The 27,752-nt window shown below is 39.3% G+C and overlaps 1 protein-coding gene across 2 annotated transcripts in view; it reads right to left on the bottom strand.

The window, feature by feature from the left end:
- Positions 1-23,197: 23,197 nt before the first annotated feature.
- The window catches only part of GEN1 (GEN1 Holliday junction 5' flap endonuclease), a 28,053-nt gene continuing 23,498 nt past the window's right edge, over positions 23,198-27,752 (bottom strand). For both annotated transcript variants that reach the window (XM_061211169.1, XM_061211170.1), the window contains 3 exons: positions 26,861-26,922; positions 25,158-25,298; positions 23,198-24,596 (listed from right to left, as the gene is read on the bottom strand). In XM_061211169.1, the coding sequence (XP_061067152.1) occupies positions 23,278-24,596; positions 25,158-25,298; positions 26,861-26,922 (1,522 nt within the window). In that variant the 3' untranslated portion in view covers positions 23,198-23,277. The remainder of the gene's footprint in view (positions 24,597-25,157; positions 25,299-26,860; positions 26,923-27,752) is intronic.

Raw genomic sequence — 27,752 nt, 5'->3', positions numbered from 1 at the left:
AACGGTCCCTCCCACACACTGCTTGTGGGAGGGTAAACTGGTTAGATTTTTTTAATATTTTAAAGTCTCCAGAATGCATTTGAGATTTAAAAGTCTCTTTGACACGTGAACTTTATTCTATAGAACTAAACCAAGCTGCAGTCAAATATTTATGGCAAGAATGTTCATCATAGTATCATGAGAGTAAAAAATTAGAAACAACCTCAACATCTAATAACAAAGCAGTGATTACATAAATTATGTCCTCTCCATATGATGGCATACTATATAGTGGATAAAAACCATATTTACGAAGAACATGTAATATAGAAAGTATCATTTAATCTTAGAATTGTAAAGCAAGATATATGAAATTAATACTTTGATACAATTACATTTTTTTTTATAGAAAAAGACTAAGTGTTTGAGTGGTTATTTCTGGTAATAGGAATTGAGGGTAAGTTTTCTTCATTCATCTTTCTTCTTGAGGGGTAGTCTGGTGTCATGGTTAGAAAGTGTAAACTCTGCAGCTAGGCTTCCTAGGTCCAAACTATGACTTGTCTACTTTTGTAACTATATGATCCTAAGCAGGTAACTTAATCACTCTGCATCTCAGTTTCTCTACTTGTAGTATGGGAATCATAACAGCACCTACTTCACGGGATTGCTGTGAAGATTAATACATGTAAAGAAATTTCAATTATTTGTAGTTGTTATTATAAAGTAACTATACTTTATAGTTGTCAGTATTCTCTCAGTTTCAAAAAAATTATTAATTTAAAAATCAGAATTTTCGAAGCAGTGACTAGGCAAGGCTGGCCTGAGTAGGTCCATGTAGAGTAAGTATACAGTACAAAGACTTGAGGATCACAGTTGCCCTCAAGTTGAATCAAAGCATCTGGGTCGTCCCCTTATTTAAAAAGAAAGAAAGAAAAGACAAAGTCGGAAGGAGGGAGGGAAAGAAGGAAGGAAGGAAGGGCCAGGGCAGCCGGGGGGACAGCAGGGGGGACAGTGGGTGGGGGAAGGTGGATGGTCCAGCTGCTACCCCCGTTAAAAATACAAAAAAAGAGTATCTAAAGTGAAATAATCACAAAGTGAAAATATATCCTCAAACAGCCCCTGAGATCCCCGCAGGGGAAAGGAAGGGAGGAAGGGAGGGACGGAGGGAGGGACTCTGTAAAGACACTAGTGGGATGTGGGATGTGCTAAGGTTGCTGAGTCCTTTCTGGGGCTCCGCGTTTAGCACGCATGGCACATAGCTCACGTGCGCACCTCCCACACTTCCATGACAGCAAGAATAACCTGGGGAGAGAGGAAGAATTATTTTGAAAAGGAAGATTCCTAGGCCCCTCTCCTGAAGCTCTGATTTGATAAGTCTAGGCTGGAGCCCAGGAATCTCTTTTTTTAATAAGCAGGGAAGCTGGGAATCACTCACTTGGACAGAGAGAAGACCTCCAGGGCTCCAAGAGTTACTGAGCCTGGCTCCAGAAAGCCAAGAGCATGTCCAGTGCCGGCCCTTTGTCTAGATTGTTGGAGAGAGATAAACCCTTGGAGGCAGGGAGGAGGTGACCTCCCAGGCTTGACTTTTTCATGCTATTAAGATCTCTCCTGATAACATCTCTGCCTGTCATTTAAGGCCATCCATGTTCTGGCTCAGCCTGACCCTTCCAACTTTCCATCCCCCCGGTCCTCAGGCACATTCTCTGCCCCATTCCAGGATGTCCCTACTTTGTCAGTAGACCACATTTTCTTCTCTCACCTTTTGCCTGGGCTGTGTCCCTCACCCAAATCTCTCTGTCTCTCCCTTAACCTCTCAGATTCTACCTGTCCCTCTAAGCCGGGGTCAAGTGTCTTTCCCAGAAAACTCTGTGATTTCTCCACTCCTCAGAGACCATTTATATGGACAGCCCAATTCAGAAGTTTATTATTATTCAGAAGTGTATTATATTGTTTAATAATTTTTCACTTGTTAAAATCAGAAACAAGGACCTTAATAATACCTAATACAAGAATATTGCCTTATAACATGTAAAAGATTTTCATATCTATTATATCTTTGGAGCTTCACAAACAACATCATGAGGTGGGTAATATTATCATCTCCATCAGAGAATTGAGGAAACTAAGGTTTAGAGAGGCTTTTTGAGCTTGCCTTCAGTAAAACTACCAATAAGGGGCAGAAATGAGAAACTGTGCCACTGGTAAAAGGAATAGGGGATGCCCCATATGAAAACTTGAAATGTGGGGTGTTCATGAATGGCTCTCTTTGTTGTCTAGACCTGGGGAGGGCTAAGACATCAGGCTTTAAAGAACAGCTGCATTTCGGGGCTGAGCCTGTGTCATCCACAGGCTCAAATGGTGGGTTCATTATTGCAGCTGTTGCTGCTTTAGGGAGGCAGACAGCTGTTACCAGGAGGTGAATTCAAAGAGAACAGAGGAAATGGAATCCTGTGAAAATAACTGTGCCTGTATGTACGTGCTGGTGTTCTCCCTTCTCGCAGCTCAAAACGTCCTAAAGATTTAATCTAATTACTCCTTGTAGGAAGACCAGGCTTGGCAAGCACAAGTGAGAAAGCCAGGCAGGCAGAGAGAAGGTAAGTGTCTTAAAACTAGCCTTTCCTGGACATTCTTAGGAATGGAAAGCCGAGTCTTTGAGGACTGCACAACCTTTTCAATCATCAGCATTTGTGATCAGCTCTGCAGAAGGGTGTTCTTGGCAGAGCCGGGGAGCCCTGGGAGTGTCTGTGCTAGGGAGCAGACAGTGGGGTTGGAGACAAACTTCCCACTCCCCCTCTCCCTCCCCTCCCATCCCTTCCCCACGATGCAAGCTGTTGTCATCTTACGGATCTTAGCAACATTTTCCGATGTTTTGGAGACTGTGCCTGCTGATAAGCCCTTGGTCTGTTTTCTCTTTTGATATTCTTATTATCCAGCTTACTTGTCACTAAAGTTTCTTATTCCCTTCTCACCTGTCTCTTTCCTTCAGTTTGGACTTTCCCTTCTCACTCTCCTTAGAAGACAGGCTGCTCATCCCATTGTTATACGTGGGCTGCTGTAGCTTTCCTGCCTGGGGTGAGTGGTGCCATCCCATTGCCTCTCCAGAGCCAAACTGTTTTTTCTGGTCTACTCTGACTACCAGTCAAGCCCGTGGTGGTGGCCTCTATTGTGTTAATAGTGGGTGCTACATGGGCTAACACAAGGCTATCCTCCTGTGGTACAGTCCACTGGACTAGACTGTAAGCTGAACACTAAGAGAACAGGCTTCCTTTCTTCTAATTACCCTCAGATGCCCATCACTTACTGCGGTAATCATATGTATTTAGTGCCCACTTGCTTGAAAATATCTATTTCTCTACTCTTTTAAACTCATTTTTCTACTTTAAACTATCCTGTTTTATGTTGGGTTGAATTTTCAAATCATTATGAAATTGTATGGGGCACTTTCCATACATTTTGGCTAGCACTTTATCTCCTGGTTTAATCAGTACACAACCCTAGGGGGTAGGGACCGTTAGTACCCATATTTCACAGTGAAAAACCTGTGGCTAAAAGAGGTAAAGTAACCTGCTGGAAGTCACAGGCTTGTGGTCCAAGATCTTAACCATTCGTTACAGTGCTTTGCATAAAACACCGAAAAGCCCTTCTAGGAGGCGTTAAAATGAACAGTTCTAATACAATGGATGTTCCAAATAAATGGGTGGGCTGGCATTTGGAGAATGGGGTGTTCCTCTCCAAAGGCCAGGCTCTTGCTACCATATCCCAAGCCTCATCTAGGAACGATATGGTCCAACCAAGGGTTTGTTCTTCCTTAGATGCCTGGTTGAAACTTACTACACTGCTAGTGACAAGCAGCTTGAAGGGAGTGGGCGGGTGTACCGAACTCCAGCCCCTGTACCTCTATACATCGATTATTTGAACTCAGAGGATCTAGGGAAAGGGGCTTGAACTCTGATTTCCTCAGGAGATATCTGTTTCCTGGGAAGCGATGATCATGTGTCTGTAGGCACTGGCTTGGAGGCAATTCTTTTTTGACCAAAGTGGTAGCCCGTTCTCTTAATTGAACCAACTATGAGTGAATTATGAGGTAAGCCAGTGAACTTTCTTGGGAAGCCTGTGGCCAAGGTATACACGGACTCAATGTGTTTTCAGAAGTCATCTTTGCTGAGAACACGTTCTTGCTGCAGCTCTTTTTCAGGGACTTAACTGACCACATACACCTCAACCAAATCCTCTGGCAGGCGGTGTTCTTCAGGCAGCTCAAGGTAACCTGCAGAAGGAGACTGAACATATGGTTCAGAGCCACCATCACCCGATTCTGCTAGGTTGGATCCCACGGTGCAGGATGGAGAAGTGACCCTGGTATCTACCCCTTGGGATCCACTGCCTTTTTCTGCTCCCTTTGATGAATGCCCTGTTCCCCCAGGTTTCTCCCAATACTCAGTCCTCTTAAATGAAACCTGCTCTGGATTGCTTTCCCCTTTCCAGATGTACCCATTATCCACTCTCATCTACAGAGATACTGTGCCTTCAAACAAACAAACAAACAAACAAACAAACAAACACAAAGCCAAAGGATCTGGTCCAGGAGGAATTTGTATTTGAATGGACTCAGACCCTTTCTAAGCTCCTATACTGGGTCTGGGGAAAGGCTCTGCTTCTGAAGACCCAGAGGCAAAAGTCACAGACTTGCCCTCAAAGAACCAGGACTGTGCTACCCAGTATGGCCTCCACTTGCCACATGTGGCCACATGTAGCACTTGAAATGTAAGCAAAGCTGAAATGAGATCTAAGTGTCATATACACACCAGATTTCAAATACTCAGTGTGATTTAAAAAATCTCGTTGATGATTTTTATATTACTACTTGTTGAAATGACATTTTGGATATATTGAGTTAAATCAAACATGTTATTAAAATTAATTTTACCTATTTATTTCCATTAAACAAAATATGGCTACTAGAAAATTCAAGATTATATATGTGACTGGCATTACATTTTCATTGCACAGCACTGGTGGACAAATGTCATATGAGGAGTGGGACACGCTATAAAGTGTCATAAAGACACTGGAAATGTGCCATGGAGGAGAGAGAAGGGGGAAATAATAAATTTCAGCTGGACGTCCCAGGAAGGCTTCCTGAAAAAAGTGACATCAGAACTGGGTCTTAATATGAGATTACAGGGGAAAGGCCTGGAGGCATCCACACCAGATCTAGGATGGGAATTTTTGATCTCAGCTGGCTGGAGGACTGAAACAGATTTTGTGGTGCTAGAGTCCTCCTAAAGTTTCCAAATCTGGTTGCCCATCCAAAATACCTGGTGGTTTTAAAAGAGTGCAGGTTCCTGGGATCACCGCAAACCTTCTGAGCCAGAGTTCAAGGGTGTGAGACCCAGACATCCATATTTCACAAAGCTCCATGGATGTTCCTCCCGCAGCTTAAGGATTCCAGTCTGGGAAGCTGCATTTGGAAATCCCTGGTGCAAATGATCATCTTTGGGCCTCTGGGAGGCCAGCTGTGGTGGGCCTTCCATAATCCATGGCTAGAGGCAGCCTTGTCATCTTCTGTTCTTGTTACATGTCATTTGGGGAGAAGCACCTGAAAAACAGAGCTCGAAGAAACAGCTCATGTCGCGGGCGGGTCTGCTGGTTTCCCCTCGTGGGAGCCAAAGTGAAGGCTTCTGTAGGCTTGTGCTCCTCCCCGTTACCACGTGAGGAACTTGTGGAGTGGCTCCTGCCTGCGCAGTGACCAGCCTCTGCCAGAGCAGTGATTTCGGAAAAAACAAACAAAACTCTGCAGGCTAATATTTGATCACTCTGGGCAATGTGTCATAAACTTTCAAAAGCTCTTTATAGCTGCAGCAGATTAAAAGAAGGAGATAGAATGAGAGTAAAGGAGAGAGAGACAGACAGACAGAGAGGGAGAGAGAGAGAGAAATTCATTATCCTTATCGTGCTATGGTGCATGGGTCTGTGCCCCAAACAACATTATTTTCCTTCTTTTCTTTCTTCAGCCTCTACATCTTTCTCTGATCTACAGCAGTGTTTCTCTAAGTGTGATCCGAAGACCACCTGACTCGGAATCTATGGTGGTGGGGTCCAACAGACTCTTCAGACAAGTCCTAAGAAGGCCGAATTTGAGAACTATTGGTCTGGAGGTTTGCAATCCCCAGGGCACTCACCTGGCCCCTCTTCCAGTCTATGCCATCCCAAGGTGTTTCCCTTGTCAATGCCGTCAGCCTTGTTTGTTCTGCCCTCTCTCATTTCCACCCAAGTGCAGCCTTGGGGACTCCCTCTGAGCTATGCACAGTGTCACTTAATGTCACTCTTACTGGGCCAATAGGGCAATGGCCTCCTTCATGGGGTTATCACCAAGCCAGCATTGCTCTCACAAACTCACTTCCAGATCAGTTAATTCATTCAACTTGCAACACACATTTCCCAAGTACTGTAACTATTATGCACCAGAAACCCCACTACACTCTGGAGACACACACAAGGAACCAGATGAGGTTCCCAGACCAGGGTGCTCTCTCTCTAGAACAGAGGTTAGCAGTGTGATAGACGTCAGAAATGGGCTTCAGGGTGTCAAATATAGCACGCAACAATAATCATGTATGTTCCCATGTTAAGTTTACTGGTAGGTAAGAGTTTTCAAAAAGTTTTAAAGGTTTGGCATAACTGAAAAAGGGCTAAGAGCTACTGGATGGATTGATAACAATGTTGAGTGCTTTCTAAAAAGAGAAAATGTCATCACTGGCAAGCTAGCCAAATGTCATCACTGCAAGCCAGCAAAACGATGCCAAATCAGGATCATCAGTAACACGGTCATTAGCAGGTCATCTCTTCCCTCCAGAATGGGTGATATCAAGATGCAGAAAAGTTTCCTTACGTACTGAGGTCAAAAGTGTCCCTGGTCGCACAACTAAATGCCACCGATGACAGTCTATCCTCCTGATAGTTACGTGTGGGTGTATCTCATTTCTGAGGAGAATGGAGATTAGCCTGGATGGATGGCCAAGAAAAATGTTTTGGGAGAAATGGGTTGTGAGTTGTACCTTAAGAGCAGCTGGGGCCGAGCCAGGGCTTGCTGGGTAAGATTTGACGCTGCTGGACCAGCGTCATCTCCTACCCATGTTGTTCTGAACACCGGGACCCACCGCTGCAGAGTCAGTGCGAGTCATTCAGAAAAGAGCTCTCTTAGGAGCAGCCCAATCCACACCAGCACCTACCCTGGTGCTCAGGAATGGAGATGTCTGCCTCTGTAGCCATCCTTCCTGGAGAGGAGCTGCCCCAAGAGCCTCTGCCATGGTATCTATCTGGAGAGAGCAGAGAGGATGCCTCAGACCCCCCGTCTGACCCGCAGCTCAGGCCAATCCAGAGGCGTTTACAGGAACTGCAGCGGGGGAAGAGAAGGAGCATCCCCTCTCAGGATCGGAGACAGGATGGGGAGAGAAGGTGGGGAAGCTGCGGCTTGAGCTTTGAACCTGATCTCTCAACCTCAACAGGAAGACTCAGCACTAGCGACAACTTTCTTATGGCTCCCAATTTGGCACTTCTAAGGCCTCCTCTTTGAGGGTGGGGGATGGATTTTCCAAGGAGGAAGGGAACTTGCAGAACCTTCTGATTTGTAGCAGACAGTCTCAGAAAGTCTGGGGAGAGGCTGCAAGTAGGCGAGTGGTCCTTGTTTCCAGGGGAGGCCTTATTGGTCAAAAGACCACCCAGGTGGTGGTTGGTGAATGCCAGGAAACCTTAGTTTAGACTTGACTTCCCAAGAAATCCACGAAATGATAGCATTCATCTCTTTGTCCTGTTGCTGTTTGCTCTGAATTCAGCACGGGAGCACATTTCACAGGCCAGTCGCCCCCGCCAGGATGCTGTCTGCGCTCCTCAGCACATCCCACCGCCTGCCGTGGGAAGGAAGGCTCTGTACAGTCCTACCGTTGCCTGGGTTCAGATCCCAGTTCCAATAGTTACTCATCGTGGAACCTTCAGTCAGTTATTTCTCTGAGCCAGGGCTCCCCTGTAACATGAGGATAATAATTGATTGTACCTCACTGGGTTGTAGTGGAGATTAAATAAGACAAAGCAGCCAGCACGTGGAGGTGTCCATGTGATTTGTCTCTTTTATCTTTCACTTTTAATATAGCGAATACATAGCAGGTATTCTCATAAATCTGATGCCAGCTACCTTGCATGAGTTATTCTCAGAACCTCTGTTTCCTAGATGTTTTCTAGGATCCTTTCCAGCTGCAAAAATGTAAGGGTCTGATATTCTGAGCTTGTTTCCAACAGGCTTTCTTTGGGGCAGAAGGCAGCTCTGTTCAGCAAATCCTGTGGGCCTGCAGAGGACGGTTCCAAACCAAGCCGTGCAGCTGTCGGGCTGCACAGGCCTGCGTGAAAGACGAGTAGAAGAAGGAAAGGAAAAAACTCAGAGCCCAAGAAGAGCTGCAAAGGAAGACAGCTGCAAGTTTGTCCCGAGTAAATCAAATTGTGACGTTTATTGGGCTGTTTCCAGAATAACACCAGCAAGAAAACTGGAACGCAGAATAATCTTTTCCAAGAAGGATCTCAGCTAAGTAGCCTACCATAACCAGGCTTTGTGACTGGAGTCGGGCTGGCTTCATGAAAAGGTCATAGGTTTGGAGATACACAGACCTGAGTTTTAACTCTGTCACCATTACTTCTTATCAGTGATTTGGGGCAGGTTATTTAACCTCTCTGAGCCTTGTTTTCCTTTTCCCTTAACAACAACAAAAAAGGTAAATAACGAAACTTGCAGGGAGGTTGTGGGGATTAGAAATTAAGAAAAGTACTCGATATATAGCTGGTATTCAATAAATAGGAGCTTTATTTATAATATGACTATGAGCGTAACACCCAGGGCACATATCCTAGAAACCTCTGGGCCTGGAGCCATCATTTCTCAAGTTTGTACCTGGTGCAGTGTAGAGAACTGGGGGTGGGGAAGGCAGGCAAGGCTGGGGGTGGGTGGGTAGAGGGGAGAAAGGAGATCAAAAGGCCTATAAATATCTGTCAAACTTTAAAATGCAAATCCCTTGTCTGTGGCCCTGTTGGGACCAAATCTTCCATTATCACCTTTCTGGGAAGGGCTTGAGAGAAAAAAATGTTAAGTATAGTTTTTCCCTTCATGAAGTGTTTTGGTTTGGTTTGGTGTGATTTTGTAGCCAAACCTGGATTTCATTCAACTCTGACCTGAGTAGAGAGTTAAGACACTAACTCCATATGGTTTTCTTTGTGGATAGACCATGAGTTCCTCAAGGGAACTGTCTAACCCTTACTATAGCCCCTGCAATTTGCATGGTACTTGGCATAGAGCACCTGCTTGTTGAATGAATGAGTGGATGGATGGATGGATGGATGGATGTTAATTCTGGGCATAGTAAGTTGTCTTCACCAGCTGCTGACCTAGTCCTCAGGGATCTCCTTATCTACACTTCACTGGGAGCCATGGTTGGAGGTGGAGGGGAGTCCCCTCTGAGGAGGAATCCTCATGAGGGGCAGCTGTGGCCCTCTGAGAAACGCTTGGATGGCATCTGCCAGTGGCCAGGGCTCTGTGCAGTCCCTACCTGGGCAGACATAATGCTGCAGAGCAGCTTTGCCCTCCCATTTGCCCCCAAAAGATGGCTTCCTCATATGAGTCCCTGTTGGTGATTTATTTCTGGAGAAAGTATGTAATTCCAGGTAAATCTTACAGAGGAGGAGAACTTCAGGGGTAAGAGAGCCAATAATTATGTGACACCGTGTGACAGGTCCTGGTCCCCCACCACCATCCTAAGTCAGGAACATGGTACCTCACTCCCTTTCCTCCTTTCCTCTTCCCTTGCTGGCCTTGTTTTTCTCATGAAATAGTACTTGTACGTAATGGGTGACTGGGTTTTTTTAAGATAAAAGATTCTAACAAATGTGTCCAGCCTGGAATGCCCTAAAACACATGTCGTTTACGAGACTCTTCCTGGACAAACTCACCTGACTTCATCTTATCCAAGAACCTGACAGCCTTCCTTCCCCAGCTCTAAACTGCATCTGCCATCAAGCCTCCTATCAAGTCACTCACCTCTAGGGAGCCTCTGAGGACCACCTAGGTCCTTGCTGACCACTCTCTTCTGCACTCTGCTACCACTCCTTTCACCCGGCACTTATCTGTAGAATCTGTTATTTCAAGAACAGAGAGTCTGGTTTCACAACTAAGTTATAAACATCTTGAAGAGAAGGACCAGGTATTATTCCTGTGTGCTCTGCACCATGCCTCGCCAGGACTGAATCCATCTCGAGTTCAATCACAAATTACAGCATTTGCATTTTCAGATAAATATAAGCAGCACATCACTTATTTCATATGTAACCTTCCAGCTAAAAATGGCGGGGGGTTGGGGGGGGTCGATTGGATGAGGACAGTTAGGGGAAAATTATAAGAAGATAACTCTTGAAATAAAATGATATGATAAAAAAAATTGCAGCGTGTTGGTGGTCAAAGCTTGAGCTTTGGCTTCAGGAAGATTTGGGTTCAACGGTTAACTTCATCCACTCATTCATTCAACAGGGATGTATTAAATGCGCACTACATGTTAGACGCTGCTGCAAGCTCGGGGGATATAACAAAGAACAAGACAAAGTTTCTTCTCTTGTATTGTTACTCTAATGACATGAGACAAACACAATCTAATTATTTGTGAAGATAATAGTGGGGTTGGAGTGGGGAGGTGAGGCCGCTACTCAGCTGGCGTGGTCACAGAAGTTCTAGCTGAATGGCGTGGAGGAGCTTACCATCCAGAGATCTGCCAGAAGTCCAGGCAGAGAGAACAGCAGGTTCAGGAGCTGGAATGTGCAATGAGCTCCATGGGTTTAAGAAGCTGGGACAAAGTGAGAGAGTGGCATGGACATATATACACTACCACATGTAAAATAGCTAGCTAGTGGGAAACAGCCGCATAGCACAGGGAGATCAGCTCGGTGCTTTGTGACCACCTAAAGGGGTGGGATAGGGAGGGTGGGAGGGAGACGCAAGAGGGACGGGATATGGGGATATATGCATACATATAGCTGATTCACTTTTTTATACAGCAGAAACTAACACACCATTGTAAAGCAATTATACTCCAATAAAGATGTTAAAATTAAAAAAAGAAAGCCAGTGCCGCGGGATCCAGGTGAGCTAGGGGAAAGAGGCAGGAGATAAGGCTAGGGAGCCAAGCAGGGGTCAGCCACAGAGGACTTTACAGGCTCTGTAGAGGACTTTGGAATTTAGACTGAGAGTGATGGGAAGCTTTTGCAGGAGGGCTGTTAGAAAGTGATTTGCATTTTATTTATCTGGCTGATGTGTGCACTACGAAGGAAGGGAGTGAGTGCTTTGAAGCAAAGAGATCAATCAGAAGACGCTTTTAGGAGTTCCTGAAAGAGATGATGGTACCTGCCCTTTGGAGGTAGCAATACGACTGGGAGGAGATGTTTGTACTAACAGTGTGACCACAGGCGAGTTGCTTTACTCCCTTAGATTGCTTTCAAGATTAATGAAAAATGTGCTTAACTGATTTGATTATTATGGGGCCTCTGGCCCATTTTAGGCACTGTGCAAAGATGATTCAAGTCAGAGATGAATGCTAAAAAGGAGACACTCTTAATGAACGCTCTACTGAGAACTTGCAGACAACCTCGTCTTGAGGATATCTGGCCCTAGTGGTTAGAGCTTTGAAGGAAGGGGACAAAAATTCTGGGATATTTGGTGTCCTGCCTGTCCCTCACATCCTATTCTTTCCTCACACACAAAAATCCCCAACCTCCCCGAGTGTTAACTGTGATAATTATTTTTTAATTCTGAAAATTATAGTAACTTTTGTGATCATGTCTTGAATGTTCACAATACTGCTTTTCTGACATTCTGAACTACTGACTTAGTGGCCAGTTGCCTATAAATAAGATTAGTAGAAGTCATTGCACCTCTCTGATGGGCAGTTTCTTTAAAAGTAACACAGACTTAGGGGCTTCCCTGGTGGCGCAGTGGTTGAGAATCTGCCTGCTAATGCAGGGGATACGGGTTCGAGCCCTGGTCTGGGAAGATCCCACATGCCGCGGAGCAACTAGGCCCGTGAGCCACAACTACTGAGCTTGCACGTCTGGAGCCTGTGCTCCGCAACAAGAGAGGTCACGATAGTGAGAGACCTGCGCACCGCGATGAAGATTGGTCCCCGCTTGCCACAACTAGAGAAAGCCCTCGCACAGAAACGAAGACCCAACACGGCCAAAAATAAATAAATAAATAAATAAATTAATTAATTAATTAATTAATTTTTTTAAAAAAAGTGACACAGACTTAGATAAATGTGGAGTATACAGAAGCCTTAATTTTTGCCAAAGAAACTTTGGAGTTAGACTAGCTCTGGATTCAAATCCTGGTCCTGCTGTTTAATAGATTTTGACCTCGGATAAATTCCTTAGCTTCTCTTAACCTCATATAGAAACAGGGGATAAAAGTGCCTGCCTTTCAGAGTTTTTGAGGGGCATATAGGAGGAATTTGAAGAATCAGTAAAGTGGGTGGGCATAATAGTAAACAAGCAATATATGTCATTTCTCGTTTTCCAAGATTCACTAATACTTTGCATCACTGTGTGAACCTACTCACACTCCTTACTGCGCAATATGTTTTGCCTCTCTTTTCTTCATATGTAAACTAGAGACAATTGCCTTCTCAAAAAAAATTTTACAGGTTATAGTGGAACACATTTTAACGACATCATTTGTGGACCATCGATGGATTTAGCATATCAAAATCAGTAATGCTAAATTTATACATTAATAGATGTCTCTCAAAAGCCATCTGTCCTCAGTGTATAAATGAGGGCAAAGAGAGGCAGAAGCATCATTCCCACTTACAAGAAGAGAAGCGAGCTGAAGGCTGGGAAGGTTTGCCCAAGGCAGCTAGTCTCCTTCAGAACTAGGACAATTACTCAGACCACTGCCTCCCAGGTTAAAGAGAGTGTCCTTTGGTCTGTTTCACAGGATGTCAACCTGGTTGTACTGAGTCCTTTGACACCTCCCGTAGAACTATCCCAGCTGTGAAGTCGTGGGGCCTTCACAGGGCCTGGATGAGAGACGTCTGTCTTTGGACACAACCCTGTAAAATAAGCCTTCTGGCATCTGGCATCCACAGAATCAGCATTCTCAGTTTAATAAAAATGTAAATGATTTAAGCCATAATAATTACTTTGGAGCAGTTACTGCAACCAGTATTGGTTTAAATCAAAACAAGACAAAAAGGCAAAGGATTTGTAGTCTATCTTCACATGGATGGTGAATAAATCACTCATTCTCATTTGCAGAGTCAAAGGACAGCCCTTTTAGACATTACTCACAGCTGAAAGGCAGGTATCTATTGAGTGGTAAATGAAGAGATTTAAGTTATGATGATGCAAACACTATAGAATTCATTCATTAGGTCTTTGATCAGAGAATTCTAAACATACAGGCACCTTTTGCCATTTGGGAGGTCAGTATCTTCCTTTTCAGGTCTTGGCACAGAATAATGCTGAGGAAGCACAGACACTTAATCCCCACTAAAGAAGTTCTGCTTTAGTGCTTACAAAAAGAATTCTTCCAAATATTAGCAAAATATTCAGTCATTCTGCCCACAGAAGGGTCAGCCTACCTTGCTGATGACCCTCCCCTCCATTGCCAAACAGACAATTTATTGAATTTATCTGGTCTGGGGCTAAATAAGCTATTTATTCTGACAATCATCTGCCAAGGTTCCACATTTTGGAGTATTTGGGCTGACTCTGCAGCATCTCAGGTTAAAGGCAATGTGGCAAGTCCTTGCAAGAGGCTAATGCGAGCTGTTAGCTGAGCCTGATAAAAGCTTTTCCTGGCTAAGAAGGTGATAAACGTTGCCACGTTAATCTGCAGATGAAAGGAGGCTGACTTCAGTAATATTATTTAAGCTGTTTTACCCTAAGTGCTACCAGCACAACAGGAACAGTCGGCAGGTGATTTAGCCCCCCACCTTCAGAAAGCAAGGCATCGCACCACGGCATCTTAAAATGACTAAATGGGACTAGTGATCAAGGAACCATCCAAATGGATTTGATCTTTCTCCACAGTCAGTGGAAGAACTAAGACCCTGAATTCATTACCAGGCAATCAGCACCCATTCACTGAATGCTTTCTATGCCAGCCCCTCTGCTAAGTGCTACAGATTCAGAAATACAAGATGCTCACATCCTGGTGCCTGAGACAAAAATGCAAATCAATCAACACAAAACTACTTATAGCTAATATCTTAGATATGTATAGGAACTAGTAGAGATCCATAAGAAGCTATATAAACCCTGCTTAGAGAAGACCATGTTTACACTGAGTCTTGATCAGTAAATAAGAATTAGTGAAGTAAAGAATCAAACTCTGTGCAACATTCTGGGGGCACAAAATATTGCAATACAGTCCTTACAGAGTTGCTGAGAGGATAAAAAATCTTGTAAGGAACCTTATTTTGCACATTCATAGTAGGTACTCAAGAAATGTTAGCTTTCCCTTTGCCCAGCGATGTATTTATTTATTTTTATAAATTTATTTTATTTATTTATTTATGTTTTGGCTGCGTTGGGTCTTTGTTACTCCACGTGGGCTTTCTCTGTTCTGCGTGGGCTTTCTCTAGTTGCAGCGAGCAAGGGCTACTCTTGTTGCGGAGCACGGGCTCTAGGCGCGTGGGCTTCAGTAGTTGTGGTACACGGGCTCAGTAGTTGTGGCTCACGGGCTCTAGAGCGCAGGCTCAGTAATTGCAGCACACGGGCTTAGCTGCTCCACGGCATGTGGGATCTTCCTGGACCAGGCATCGATCCTGTGTCCCCTGCATTTACAGGCAGATTCTTAACCACTGCACCACCAGGGAAGTCCCTTGCCCAGCGATTTAAAATTCCTTGTCCTTCTTTTCCTTCCGTTCTATGCAGGTTGGGTGCAACTTTGGTACTTAATGTGTGTGAATTGATGAACTCACACATAATTTTTTTTTTCTTTTTGAATAAAAGTGTTAGTTTCTGCTTTATAACAAAGTGCATCAGCTATACATATACATATATCCCCATATCTCCTCCCTCTTGTGTCTCCCTCCCACCCTCCCTATCCCACCCCTCTAGGTGGTCACAAAGCACCGAGCTGATCTCCCTGTGCTATGTGGCTGCTTCCCATTAGCTATCTATTTTACATTTGGTAGTAATATAAGACCATGCCACTCTCTCACTTCGTCCCAGCTTACCCTTCCTGCTCCCTGTGTCCTCAAGTCCATTCTCTATGTCTGCATCTTTATTCCTATCCTGCCCCTAGGCTCTTCATAACCATTTATTATTTTTTTAGATTCCATATGTATGTGTTAGCATACGATATTTATTTTTCTCTTTCTGACTTCACTCTGTATGACAGACTCTAGGTCCATCCACCTGACTACAAATAACTCAATTTCATTTCTTTTTATGGTTGAGTGATATTCCATTGTATATATGTGCCACATCTTCTTTATCCATTCATCTGTCGATGGACACTTAGGTTGCTTCCATATTTTGGCTATGGTAAATAGAGCTGCAATGAACATTGTGGTACATGACTCTTTTTGAATTATAGTTTTCTCAGGGTATATGCCCAGTAGTGGGATTGCTGGGTCGTATGGTAGTTCTATTCTTAGTTTTTTAAGGAAGCTCCATACTGTTCTCCATAGTGGCTGTATCAATTTACATTCCCACCAACACTGCAAGAGGGTTCCCTTTTCTCCACACCCTCTCCAGCGTTTATTGTTTGTAGAGTTTTTGATGATGGCCATTCTGACCGGTGTGAGGTGATACCTCATTGTAGTTTTGATTTGCATTTCTCTAATGATTAGTGATGTTGAGCATCCTTTCATGTGTTTGTTGGCAATCTGTATGTCTTCTTTGGAGAAATGTCTATTTAGGTCTTCTGCCCATTTTTGAATTGGGTTTGTTTTTTTGATGTTGAGCTGCATGAGCTGCTTGTAAATTTTGGAGATTAATCCTTTGTAAGTTGCTTTGTTTGCAAATATTTTCTCCCATTCTGAGGCTTGTCTTTTCGTCTTGTTTATGGTTTCCTTTGCTGTGCAAAAGCTTTTAAGTTTCATTAGGTCCCATTTGTTTAGTTTTGTTTTTATTTCCATTTCTCTAGGAGGTGGGTCAAAAAGGACACACATAAACTTTTATATGTGGTTTATACACTCAGAATCCTTTAGCATCCTGTTCAGGTTCTTTGCTATATTTCTTTTTTCTCTTTGCCCTAAGATAGCCTAGCTTGCTTTCTGCTCCAGATTCCTCATTACTTCTCCTCAGTTCCTGGTGATTCCTTTGCCTGCGTAGCAATTTGTTCTCTAGAGACCGGAGTTCCAAATAACTCCACAACTGAAAGGGATTTTTCACCATTCCCTGAACATGCCAACTCTCATTCTTTAATCTGTGTCGAGGTTACTTCAAGTTATTCACTCATCCACTGAAATATCTTCTGCTGGTAATGCTGCTCCAATTCTGCCAATCAAACTGCTGCCTATACTTCAAAGCCCCAATTCTTTTAGTTTGCTAAGAGAATCTTCCCTCCTCTGAAAGATTCCTGTAATATTGATTGCCTACTGCATTCATTTAACAATTCTGTGTTAGCCAATATAGTTTTTTCTTGGGTGCAAATATGCCACACTGCCCTACCTTGCTCTAGCTTGTCAATTTCTTGAAAGTAAAAATTGGGCTTCACTCCACTTTGTCTTTCCTGGCAGCCCTTGGCACTTGATGTGTGTAATACTTATTCATTTGACTCTGAATAAATGTTTCTGGGTTGAATGAAGGTACACTACCCAAATGACTTCACTTGGAACTAGGAACAAGTTACAGCAAGGCTTGGAACTACATCCAGGGTTAGAGGTGTCGAGCACCTCAAAGCCTCTGTCATCTCTATTACCATACTCATATCCGGTGATGTCAGAAATTGGTAAAATGGGCAGATCTATAGAGTAGGAGAGAAGCTTTGGCCAAAGATCTATATCTGAGTCATAAGCACATAAGCAGTTGAAGTCGTGAGTATAGAAAATATCTAGAGAGAATAGAGCCAGAGAGAGAACCGAAGGAACACAAGTATTTAACAAGTGTGGATATTCAAGCCTATGAGGAGTTTAAAACGATAGCCAAGGATGTGGGAGATAAACCAAGAGGCAGTGTTGACATGGAAAACAAGAGAACAGAAATTTTCAAGAAAGAGGGAAGTTCAATAGTCCCAAATTCTGCAGAAAGTTAAATTTAAGACTGTAAATTGTTTATTAGCTTTAGTAACATAAAGGTCAGTTGGTGATCTTGACAAGAAAATACAGGCAATGAACAAAAATACAGTACTTGATTTCAAGACTTACTATAAAGCTACAGTAATCAAAACAGTGTGGTATTGGAGTGATGAAAGGCATACAGATCTATGGAAAGAATAGGTCAGCAATAGACCCACTCTTACATGGTCCATTGATTTTCAACAAAGGAGCCAAGGTAATTCAATGAGGGAAATGATGTCTTTTCAACAAATCATGGTGGCACAACTGGATATCTGTATGGGAAAAAAATTTTCCTCAATCCTTACCTCACATTGTACACAATAACTAACTTGAAATGAACCACAGACCCAAATATAAAAGGTAAACACCATTCAACTTGTAGGAGAAAACATAGAAAAAATATCTGGGACACTAGGTTAGATAAATATATCTTAAATAGGCCACTGGAAACAAAAATTAATAAAGTAGACATTAAAATTTTAAATATTTTGCTCTTTGAAAGACGGTTAAAATGACAGACTCAGGGATACAATTTTTGCAAAACACATCTTGTATCTAGAAAAAAATAAGGAACACTTATAATTGAATAACAAGAAGACAAACTACCCAATTTAAAAATTGGCAAAAAGAATCGAAATTTCACAAAAGAAGATATATGAATGACCAATATGCACATGATAATTAATCCACCAGTTATCAGGAAAAGACAAATAAAGCCACAATGAGATGCCACTATACACTAATTAGAATGACTGAAGTGAAAATGATTGACAATATTAAGTTTTGGTGATAATGTAGCATAATTGAAACCCCCATGGTGGGAACACAATGCTTCTTTGGAAGAGTTTGGTAGTATCTTTAAAAATTAAACATATGCTGATCATATGAACCTGCAATCTCACTCTTAGATATTTATCCAAAAGAAATGAAAATGTGTGTCCACCTAAAGACCTATATCTGAATATTCATGGCTACACCATCCATAATAGCCAAAATGTGAAAACAACCCTATTTTTCCATCAACTGATGAAAGAATAAAAAATTATGGTATATTAATATTATGTCATACTATTCTACAATGAAATGGAACAAGATATTAATATAGACAACATAGGTAAGTCTTAAAAACATGCTAAGTAGAAAGTCAAATACAGAGACTATATACTGTATGGTCCCATGTATATAAATTCTAGAAAAGGCAAACCATAGTGAGAAAAGAGTACCAGTTGTTGTCTGGGATCAAGGCTTGGGAGAGAGGATTAATTGCAAAGGAGCGTAAGGAAACTTAAGGGAAACTTTTCCATATCTTGATTGTGGTGGAAGTTACACAACTGTATACAATTACCAAAATTCATCAAACTTTACACTTAAAATGAGTGGATGTTATTGTATGTAAATTAAACTTCAATAAAGAAAAAAAGTCAGTGAAAAAGGAATTGAGTCTTTAGGTTTATTTCTGAGAACATAAATTGACTGGGTGTGGGCTCAGGTGAGCAGTTCAAAACAAAATTAATTACTCCAAAGTAAAATTTCATACTCATCCCCTTCAATGTAGAGTATTGGGTCTTTGTACAACTCTAACCTCAGAACTTAGAGCTGTACACACACCTACGAAGTAATTAATGTCCAATTTATGTCAAAAGCATGATTCCTTGAAAAATTAAAAACTTACATTACATGGGCATTTAAAATTGAGATTACTAAAAATATGTGGTACTAGTTCAAAACTGGTCAAACTCTAAAATGTGGTGATTTTACCACGGAAATAACACTCTTGGTAGCCATACTGTCAGCTTTTTTTAATGTCAGGTCTTCAAAGTAAATTTATTATTTTCATATGTAAATTCATGTCATTTACAATTATGATTAACTATTTAAGGGCATATGGGAAAATTTTAAAAGAGGGAGCTTACAGCAAAGTCAAATATGAGTTTTAAAAGCATTCATATGATTTAGTTCACATATCTGAATTTCAATAGTTTAGTTAGCCCTAGAGATTTAAAAATGTTTCAATTGTACATTTATCAACAGTTAAAATCAAACGTGACATTCACATTTACTATGTATCTCTAGGCATCTGCGCAAAGATACACACGTAGGGATATTGATGTCATTAAAGAGTGAGACATCATATTTACTAACATGGGAAATTTCTAAGATACATTAATATGTTGGTACAGAACACCTCTGGAAGGATCTACAAGAAATTAGAAACTGTGTTTGCCTCTAGATGCAAGAATTGGAGTCTGAGCATTAAAGGTAGAAAGGAGATTGACTTTTTCACTCTCTATATTTTTGTACTGTTTCATCTTTTTAATTAACCACACAGAAATATTACCTTAAAAAGCAAATACAGTTGACCCTTGAACAACACAGGTTTGAACTGCGCAGGTCCACTCTTAGGCGAAATTTTTTTCAATAAATAAGTACTACAGTACTACATGATCTGTGGATGGTTGAGTCTGGGATGTGTAACTGCAATTACGGAGGACCGACTGTAAGGCTCTGTAAGGCTTTTCGACTGTGCAGGGTGGGGGGTAAGTGTTGGTGCCCCTAATCCTCCACATTGTTCTAAGGTATACACTTATATCAATACAAATAATCACTAGGTTTTAAAAAATGTATCAGTTCAATTAGAATAGGTGGGTTTCTTGAGAGCAGAGGACTGACTGCCTTTATTTAGTACTCTCCTTGCCCAGTAAGATTTTATATATATTAAGTGCTCTGCAGACATGACACTTTTCTAAAACAATGTTACACTTGATTCAAAGTATTTTATATATTTTTAGAATTTTCAAAAAAAAACCCAACAAAATCATAACTTCAGAAGAGCACAAAACTTCAAATGTATTCCAAATTTGATCCTAATTTTACAACATGGCATAATGAAATAAATACTAGATAAATAAACACAATTCCATCTCCAGTCCTGGGAAAATAAATCTCTTCACTTTTCTGGACTTATTTTCAAATCTAGAAAATAATGATGGCAGTGCATATATGACAGTGAGGTTAGACTATATACATTTTAGATATTAAAGAGTTTGGACAGGTAAAACTCTCCACAATTTCTTTTTGTTTTTAAAACAGCTTTATTGTGATATAATTCACATACCACAGAATTTATCTATTTAAATTGCAGAATTCAATGGTTTTTGTATATTCAAACTTTCACAATCATCACAATCAATTCTAGAACATCTTCATCATCACCCACTCCCCCCAAAACCCATCTTACAAGCAGTTATTTCCCTTCTCCTTCTTCAAACTCCCCTCCTTGCCAGCCTTTGGCAACCATGAGTCTACTTTGTGTTTCTATATATTATAGATTTGCCTATTTGGAACACTTTATACAAACTGAATCATATAATATATGGTCTTTTGTGACTGGTCTCTTTCACATAGCATGTTTTCAAACTTCACATTGTAATATGTATCAGCACTTCATTTCTTTTTATTGCCAATATTTCGTTGTATTGAAATGCCACATTCTGTATATCCATTCATCAGTTGATGGGCATTTGAGTTGTTTCCACTTTTAGGCTATTGTGAATAATGTCACTATGGACATTTGTTTACAAGTTTTTGTGTGGGTGTGTCTTCATTTCTCTTGGGTATACACCTGGGAGTGGATTTGCTGGATCATATGGTAACTATGTTTAATCATGTGCGGAACCAACAGTCTTTTTCCATAGTGCCTGACCCATTTTACATTCCTACCAATAGGATATGACGGTTCCAGTTTCTTCACATCCTCACCAGACAAACACTTTTTTTAATTTGTCTTTTTTTGATTCTAGCCATTTTATTTGTTGTGAAGCGGCATCTCTTTGTGGTTTTGATTTGCATTTTTCTGATGACTAATTATGTTGAGAATGTTTTCATCCACTTGTTGGCCGTTTGTATATCTTCTTTGAAGAAATATCTATTCAGATATTTTACCCACTTTTGTCTTTTTATTATTGCGTTGTGTTCTTTATACAAGTCCCTCTAGATATAAGCCCCTTTGTTACATTTATGATTTGCAAATAGTTTCTCCCATTTTGTGGGTTGTCTCTTCATTTTCTTGGTGATGTCCCCTGTAACACAAAAATTTCTGGTTTTGATGAAGTTTATTTTTTCTTGTTGCCTTAGCTTTTGGTGTCATATCTAAGAAACCCTTGCCTAAGTCAAAGTCACAAAGATTTATGTTAATGTTTTCTTCTAAGAGTTTTATAGTTTTAGATCTTACATTTAGGTCTTTGACCCATTTTTGTGTTAGTTTTTTTATATTGTATGAGGTCGAGATCAAACTTCATTCTTTTGCATGTGGATATTCAGTTGCACCAGTAGAATTTGCTCAAAGACTATTGTTTCCCGATTGAATTGTCTTGGCACTCTGGTTGAAAATCAACTGAACATAAATGTGAGGACGTATTTCTGGACCTTCAGTTCTATCCCACTGATCTATATGTCTACCTTTATGCCATTCAACACATTCTTCATTACTGTAGCTTTGTGGTAAGTTTTGAAATCAGAATCAGGAAGGGCAAGTCCTGTCCTGACATTTCTTTTTTTTTTTAAGGATCGTTTTGCCTATTCTGTGTCCCTTAATTTTCCGTATATACTTTAGAATCAGCTTATTGGTTTCTGCAAAGAAACCAGCCAGAATTGATGGGGATTGCATTGAATATGCAAATTAGTTTGGGGAGTATTGTCATCTTAATATTAGGTCTTTTGATCCACGAACATGGGATGTCTTTTCATTTATTTAGGTTTTCTTTCATTTCTTTTGATATTTCATAGTTTTCAGAGTAAATATTTTATACTTCTATTGTTAAATTTATTCCAAAGTATTTTATTCTTTTTGTTGTTGTTGTAAAAAGAATTCCTTAATTTCATTTAGTATTATTCATTAGAAGGGTATAGAAATACAACTGATGTTTATATATTGATCTTGTATCCTGCAACCTTGCTGAACTCATTTATCAGTTCTAATAGTTTTTAGTGAATTCCTCAGAATTTCATAAACACAAGAACTTGTCATCTGCAAGTAGCAACAGTTTTACTTTTATCTTTCCAATCTGGTTCCCTCTAGACTTCTTGAGTGCTAAATAAATAAATGAATAGCTTAATATTTGGAGGTACTGTAGTTAATATTGTATAGATGCATTGTTAAAACAAAAGGGGAAGAAAAAAGTGCTATCAAAGAAAAATTTTAACAGAAAAACCAATGAATTGAGAGGCAAGAAATCTGGTTCCCATACCACTATTAATTAGCTGTATGATCCTGAGCAAGTTCCTAATCCTCTTCTGGTTATACATTCTATTTTCCAAATCTTTTTCCACTTGGCATACCTGTGGACTTCTGGGGATATGTAAGAAGTAGATTTCCTCAGTTTATTCAGCTACCACAACCATGATTTTCACTATATATATTGATCATCATCCTCCTTTTCCATTTTTTTTGTCCCTCACAAAAGAGAATAAGATTACTGAAACTGGAAGAGCAGCTGAAAGTATCTTCACATTGAAAGCAAATCTAACTCTCAGAAAGGCACAACAGAAGATGTTGTGAGAATGCAGGCAATTATAAAGAGTTTTCCCTTGGGAACAAGCTGGAATATCAAAAAATGCTTTAGGGGCTTGTGGAAGAAATGAATAAAAATGAGCAAGTGAATGGAGCATTTACTCTGTCTAGTAGTGTACTAATATTTTAAGGATATAACTAAAGAATAATCAATAAAGATTTTTTTTAATGAAAAAAGTATATTATAAAAATGTACATTATCTGAAGTTTTCACTACAGAGGATCATCTTTTAAAACTAAAGTTTTAGGTAACATTTTTTTATTACAGTTTTGATTAAAATGGCAAGTGTCTCACAATATATAGAATCACATTAAATTTTTCTACTATACATTAACTAGATACCTTCCTTCTGCTTCTGCTAATGCCAACAGTACTAGAATACTAAGTTATACTTGAATATTTTAAATTTAATTTCAGGTGTTTTGGAACCTTAGTTTTAATCTCTGACTTAAAGGAAGAGGACTATCCAAACAGGTACCAGAGGCGCCTTTTTCCTTACGACACTGTAGAAAACTCAGAGACCCTTTTGCTGCATCTTGGAAACAGGTTTCTTCATTTCCAGCTGTTTTATAAGACTGGACACACTGTTCAGTTTCTTTAATATGTGCTTTAGGGTTACTCAATTTGTTGGCATCATTTTTTTTGAACTGGGCTGGGCTATGTTTCTGAGAACTCTGCTTCATTTTTTGAGTTGTGGACTTAGCTTTCCCAGACTCTGGGATAATTTCTTCACCAGAGGAATGTGTGTCAAGGCAAACACTCTTCTTCATTACAGTTTTCCGGGTGGTTTGCACATCACCTTTTCTACTATAATCTAAAGCAGTATTTGGTGGTCCATTTCTAACACTGGAGGTCTTTGCTATTGGGTTATTGACAGAATAAGGTATAGAAGTATTTGCTTTATAGTTTTCTTGAAACAGCTGGTTTCCTTTTAGGACTTTACAGTTTCTAGATTCATTTTGCAAATGAATTCCTAGAAGATCCTTTGAAAGATGTGATAGACATTCAGAACTACTATTAGCAATACAGTGTTCTTGTACAGTAAGTAGGGACAATGTTTTCACATCATCTGGTTGTACATTATTCTGAGGATATGATGATTTTATATGTATTCGTTCCTTTAAAGGTAAATCCTGAAGATGTAAATCAGTAATGCCAGAAAGTAGGTGCTCTTCAGGATCAGTCTTTTGAAGATCCCAATCGAAGAGTTTATTAATGTTTGTAGTGCACCATTCTGATTCACATGACAATTGCTCTGTAATATTTTTAAAGCTATCAGGGATAGCTGTTTCAAGTTCCGATTTTACACCATGAGCAAAAGTGTTCCTTGGGATAGCTGGAGAATTACTGAAAGAAGTACCTTCCCAGTCAATGGTGCTCAAGTGCAGATCAGCAATTGCAGATATATTATGGGATGAGGTACTGGGTTGACTAGATTCTGCAATCAGAGACTTACTGACAGCTTTAATTTGCTGCACAGCCAAAGGTCTTGGAGAAGATATTAACTGTTCTTGTGTATTCAAACAGGGAGCATCTTCAGGTAAAAGCAAGGTATTCAATGACACAGAAATAGATTCCTGGGGTAATGTAGAATCAGGGGAAATTTCCCAATTTAACTTGGAATTCTGCTTAGAAAAGATTTCACATGTGGGTTTTAAAGTCATGTGTGATTGAAAAGTCATCATATCATCTGATTCTGGCAAATTGTTTCCTTTAGACTTAGTTTTCATGCCTGAAAGAAAAAATATATATAATACAATTAAAATCTATTGTATTTTCCTAATATGGGTAAACAAATTAAAGAGCTCAGATCAGAAATCTTCTGTATGATCAATTTTTGCCTTTTTTGTCTCAGAGCATTCCTGAAAACTGTGTTATACATAATTATAACAAAATAATTATTAATAAAATATTATAAAATATTTTATTTTGGAAACAATGTTATAATTGAGTGGCATGTTATAAAATAATGTTGTAAGTTCCTCACTGAGTTCTGGGAAATAAAGAAAATGTATTTAAAATCCAAAATATGTTATGTATACTAGTTGCTCAATAAGTGGTTAGTATAATTACTAACAGTCAGTTAAGTTAGCAGACTCAGAGCAGAACGGTGTATTCTTGGCTTTTAGATTTTAAAACAAAGTGTGTCGAGACAAAGAAGAAAAAGTACAATCCTTACTCTTGATTTTACAGAACTTTCAGCAAAATTTGGACAAGATAGATTCAAATAGGATGGGTCGCTCTTTTGTAATATTTGTGTGCAGCCTAAATAGTTATCAAATGTGATACTTACTTTTTTGTTTCTTGCCTTTAATTTCTGACTTTTGTTTTTGGTAAACAGCAACAATCTCAGGATAAGCTGCTTCAAACAATGATTCTTCTTCTATTGTTTGTAAAACCAATTCTCCAGGTTTATCTTCTATAGAATAATGTTCTAAAGGATTAAAAATACAATAAAACAGCTTTAATTACAGATTTGAAATATTACATTTTTCCAGGTAACTTCAGTTTACCAAGTCAACTAGGTCATTCACAAATGGATAATTCATTCAAATCTTGCTTTACAACATCTCTATTCTAATAATCTGTTGATACTAGTACAGAAGTGATTTTATTCCACCTGGGAGGAGCTGGAAAGAGGTTCCTTTTAAATTAGAACTTTAAATTTCCCTTGCTTCAGAGATGGTAGGAGCAGCTTAGAGAATAGAAAACTTTATTTAGATAAGGTTAGTTTGTTTTAATTTCATATAATAAGTGTAAAATTTCAGATAAAGAATGGAAACAATTTCCTAAAACTTTAACATTGGCTTTCTTTAGTGGTAGCTTCTGAAAAGGACAGAATTGAAATGGTCATCAAAACTATCACTATTTTCCAGATTGTTATTTCAAAGGTTATCAATCTCTTGAGGACACACCCGGGCTTACTGGACTCACAAGCATGAGAATGCTTATATGTAAACTTACAATAAGATATGTAAATAGTAGACTAGATTCTTATATTTATCTTATATGAGGGCAAAACTGCATAAGAAGCCAAACTATAATGAAACTATTAGTTGATGAGTTTAAAGTAGAAACAATGGAAACAAGTGAACTTAGAATATTTCTTAGTTAAAGTAGTGTGGGGTACATTTTTTCCCTTAAGGGATAACTCCTACAAGGATAAGTGAAAGTGGGCACCCAATCCTCAGTTCTTAACAAAGGAGATTCACTGCCAAACTGGGTTAATGCCATTGTCTTTCCTGAAAATCTACTACAGTTGGTGGAACTGTTCCTAAACAGTTTTCAAAATTCTTTAGCTATTTTCCTATTATTGCTTAGAACGACTTATCTAATTCTTTATCATTTAATTCTTCAAAGTTACCTACAACTTTCATTTCATTTCATTTCATTTCAAATCTGTTCTCTCACTCACTCACATGTAATTACACAATCTAATTTCAAAGCCAAATAGAAATGAATTTGGTATTATTTTCCACTTTAAATGATCTGTGCTTTCCTTGCCTTCAGTTTTGGAGCTAATTCAGAGTTCACTGTATTTCTGCCTGTAGAAGAGAAGAGTAATTTGACCATTATAAATTCCCATGAAAACTAAACAGAGTAAAGAAAGGAGAGGAAGAGCACCCCAGGTGCTTTTCAGCAACCCTGATTTCTTTAGACCCAGCTATACAATGAAATCCAATGACTAGACCATTTGTAGCAGTATTTTCTTGAGAAATATAAATCAAAACTATTTCCATATTGTTTTTGTAAACATTAATTACAAAAGAAATATCAATTTAAGACATTAAAATAAAATTACTTAAGTTTTAAATATTTACTATTAGTCAATGGCTGTTTACATAGCACAGGTAAACTATGAAATTAATCCTTGGTGTATGTGATACATTTTCATCTTTATTTTTTATATACATACATATGTTTTACATATGTATATGATATTTGCTAAACATACATGACCAAATGTTATAAATTTTGCTTAAAGTGTATACATACCAGGCTTTTCCCATTCTATTTCAAAGCAATGAACTCCATTTCTGATTCGGTTTTTAACAATTCTGAAAAAAAAAAAACTCATCTAATGAGGTTTAATTGAATGAGTTATTTGGAAATTTTCAATTTGTAGATTGAATAATTCAATTCCCATTAATTTTTATTCTGTTTTAATAATATTCTAAAAATGTTTTAAGAATTATTGTATAGCTATTCCTTTGACTTGTTTATTTAAAAGATAGAGTTTATAACTGTTAGATCTTATCAGTAGATTTTTCCTCTCATTATTATTCAGTGTTCCTCTTTTCCATAATAATGATTTTTGTTTTAAAGTCTTTTTTGCTTCTGTTAATTTTGCTACACCACTTTGGTAAATATTTGCCTGGTTAAATCTTTTAAATCTCTTTATTTTCAAACTTAACATAGTTTTATTCTGCACATGCTCTATAAAGCAGAATATTGTTGAGTTTTGTTTACTCATCTGATATAATGTCTTTTAATAGATGAGTTTAATCCACTTACATTTATTGTGATTACTGATATAGTTGGATTCATTCATACATCTTATTTTGTGTTTTTGGTTACTAAGATTTCCTATGCTATTGCCACCTTTCACCTTCCTGTATTCTTTCGGTTTGATAGTTTTACTTTCTTATTTTATGTATTGGTTTTAAAGATAGAGATTGTATTTCTAATGTTTTAGTGGTTACCCTTAACTGTTTACATGCATACTTTGGGAGTTTTAGTTTATTATCATCATCATATACTAACCATCAAGCATTATTAAGATATTTATATACATATTTTTTCCATTCCGTTTATTAAATTAGCTAAACATGTTTTATCAGTTTCTATGCTGGCCACTGTTTGTTGTTATCCACATCTTCCCCCTGAG

This window comes from Eubalaena glacialis, chromosome 14, assembly GCF_028564815.1.
Source record: "Eubalaena glacialis isolate mEubGla1 chromosome 14, mEubGla1.1.hap2.+ XY, whole genome shotgun sequence".
In the NCBI taxonomy this organism is placed as follows: Eukaryota; Metazoa; Chordata; class Mammalia; order Artiodactyla; family Balaenidae; genus Eubalaena; species Eubalaena glacialis.
This window is presented reverse-complemented; position numbering and strand designations above follow the sequence as displayed.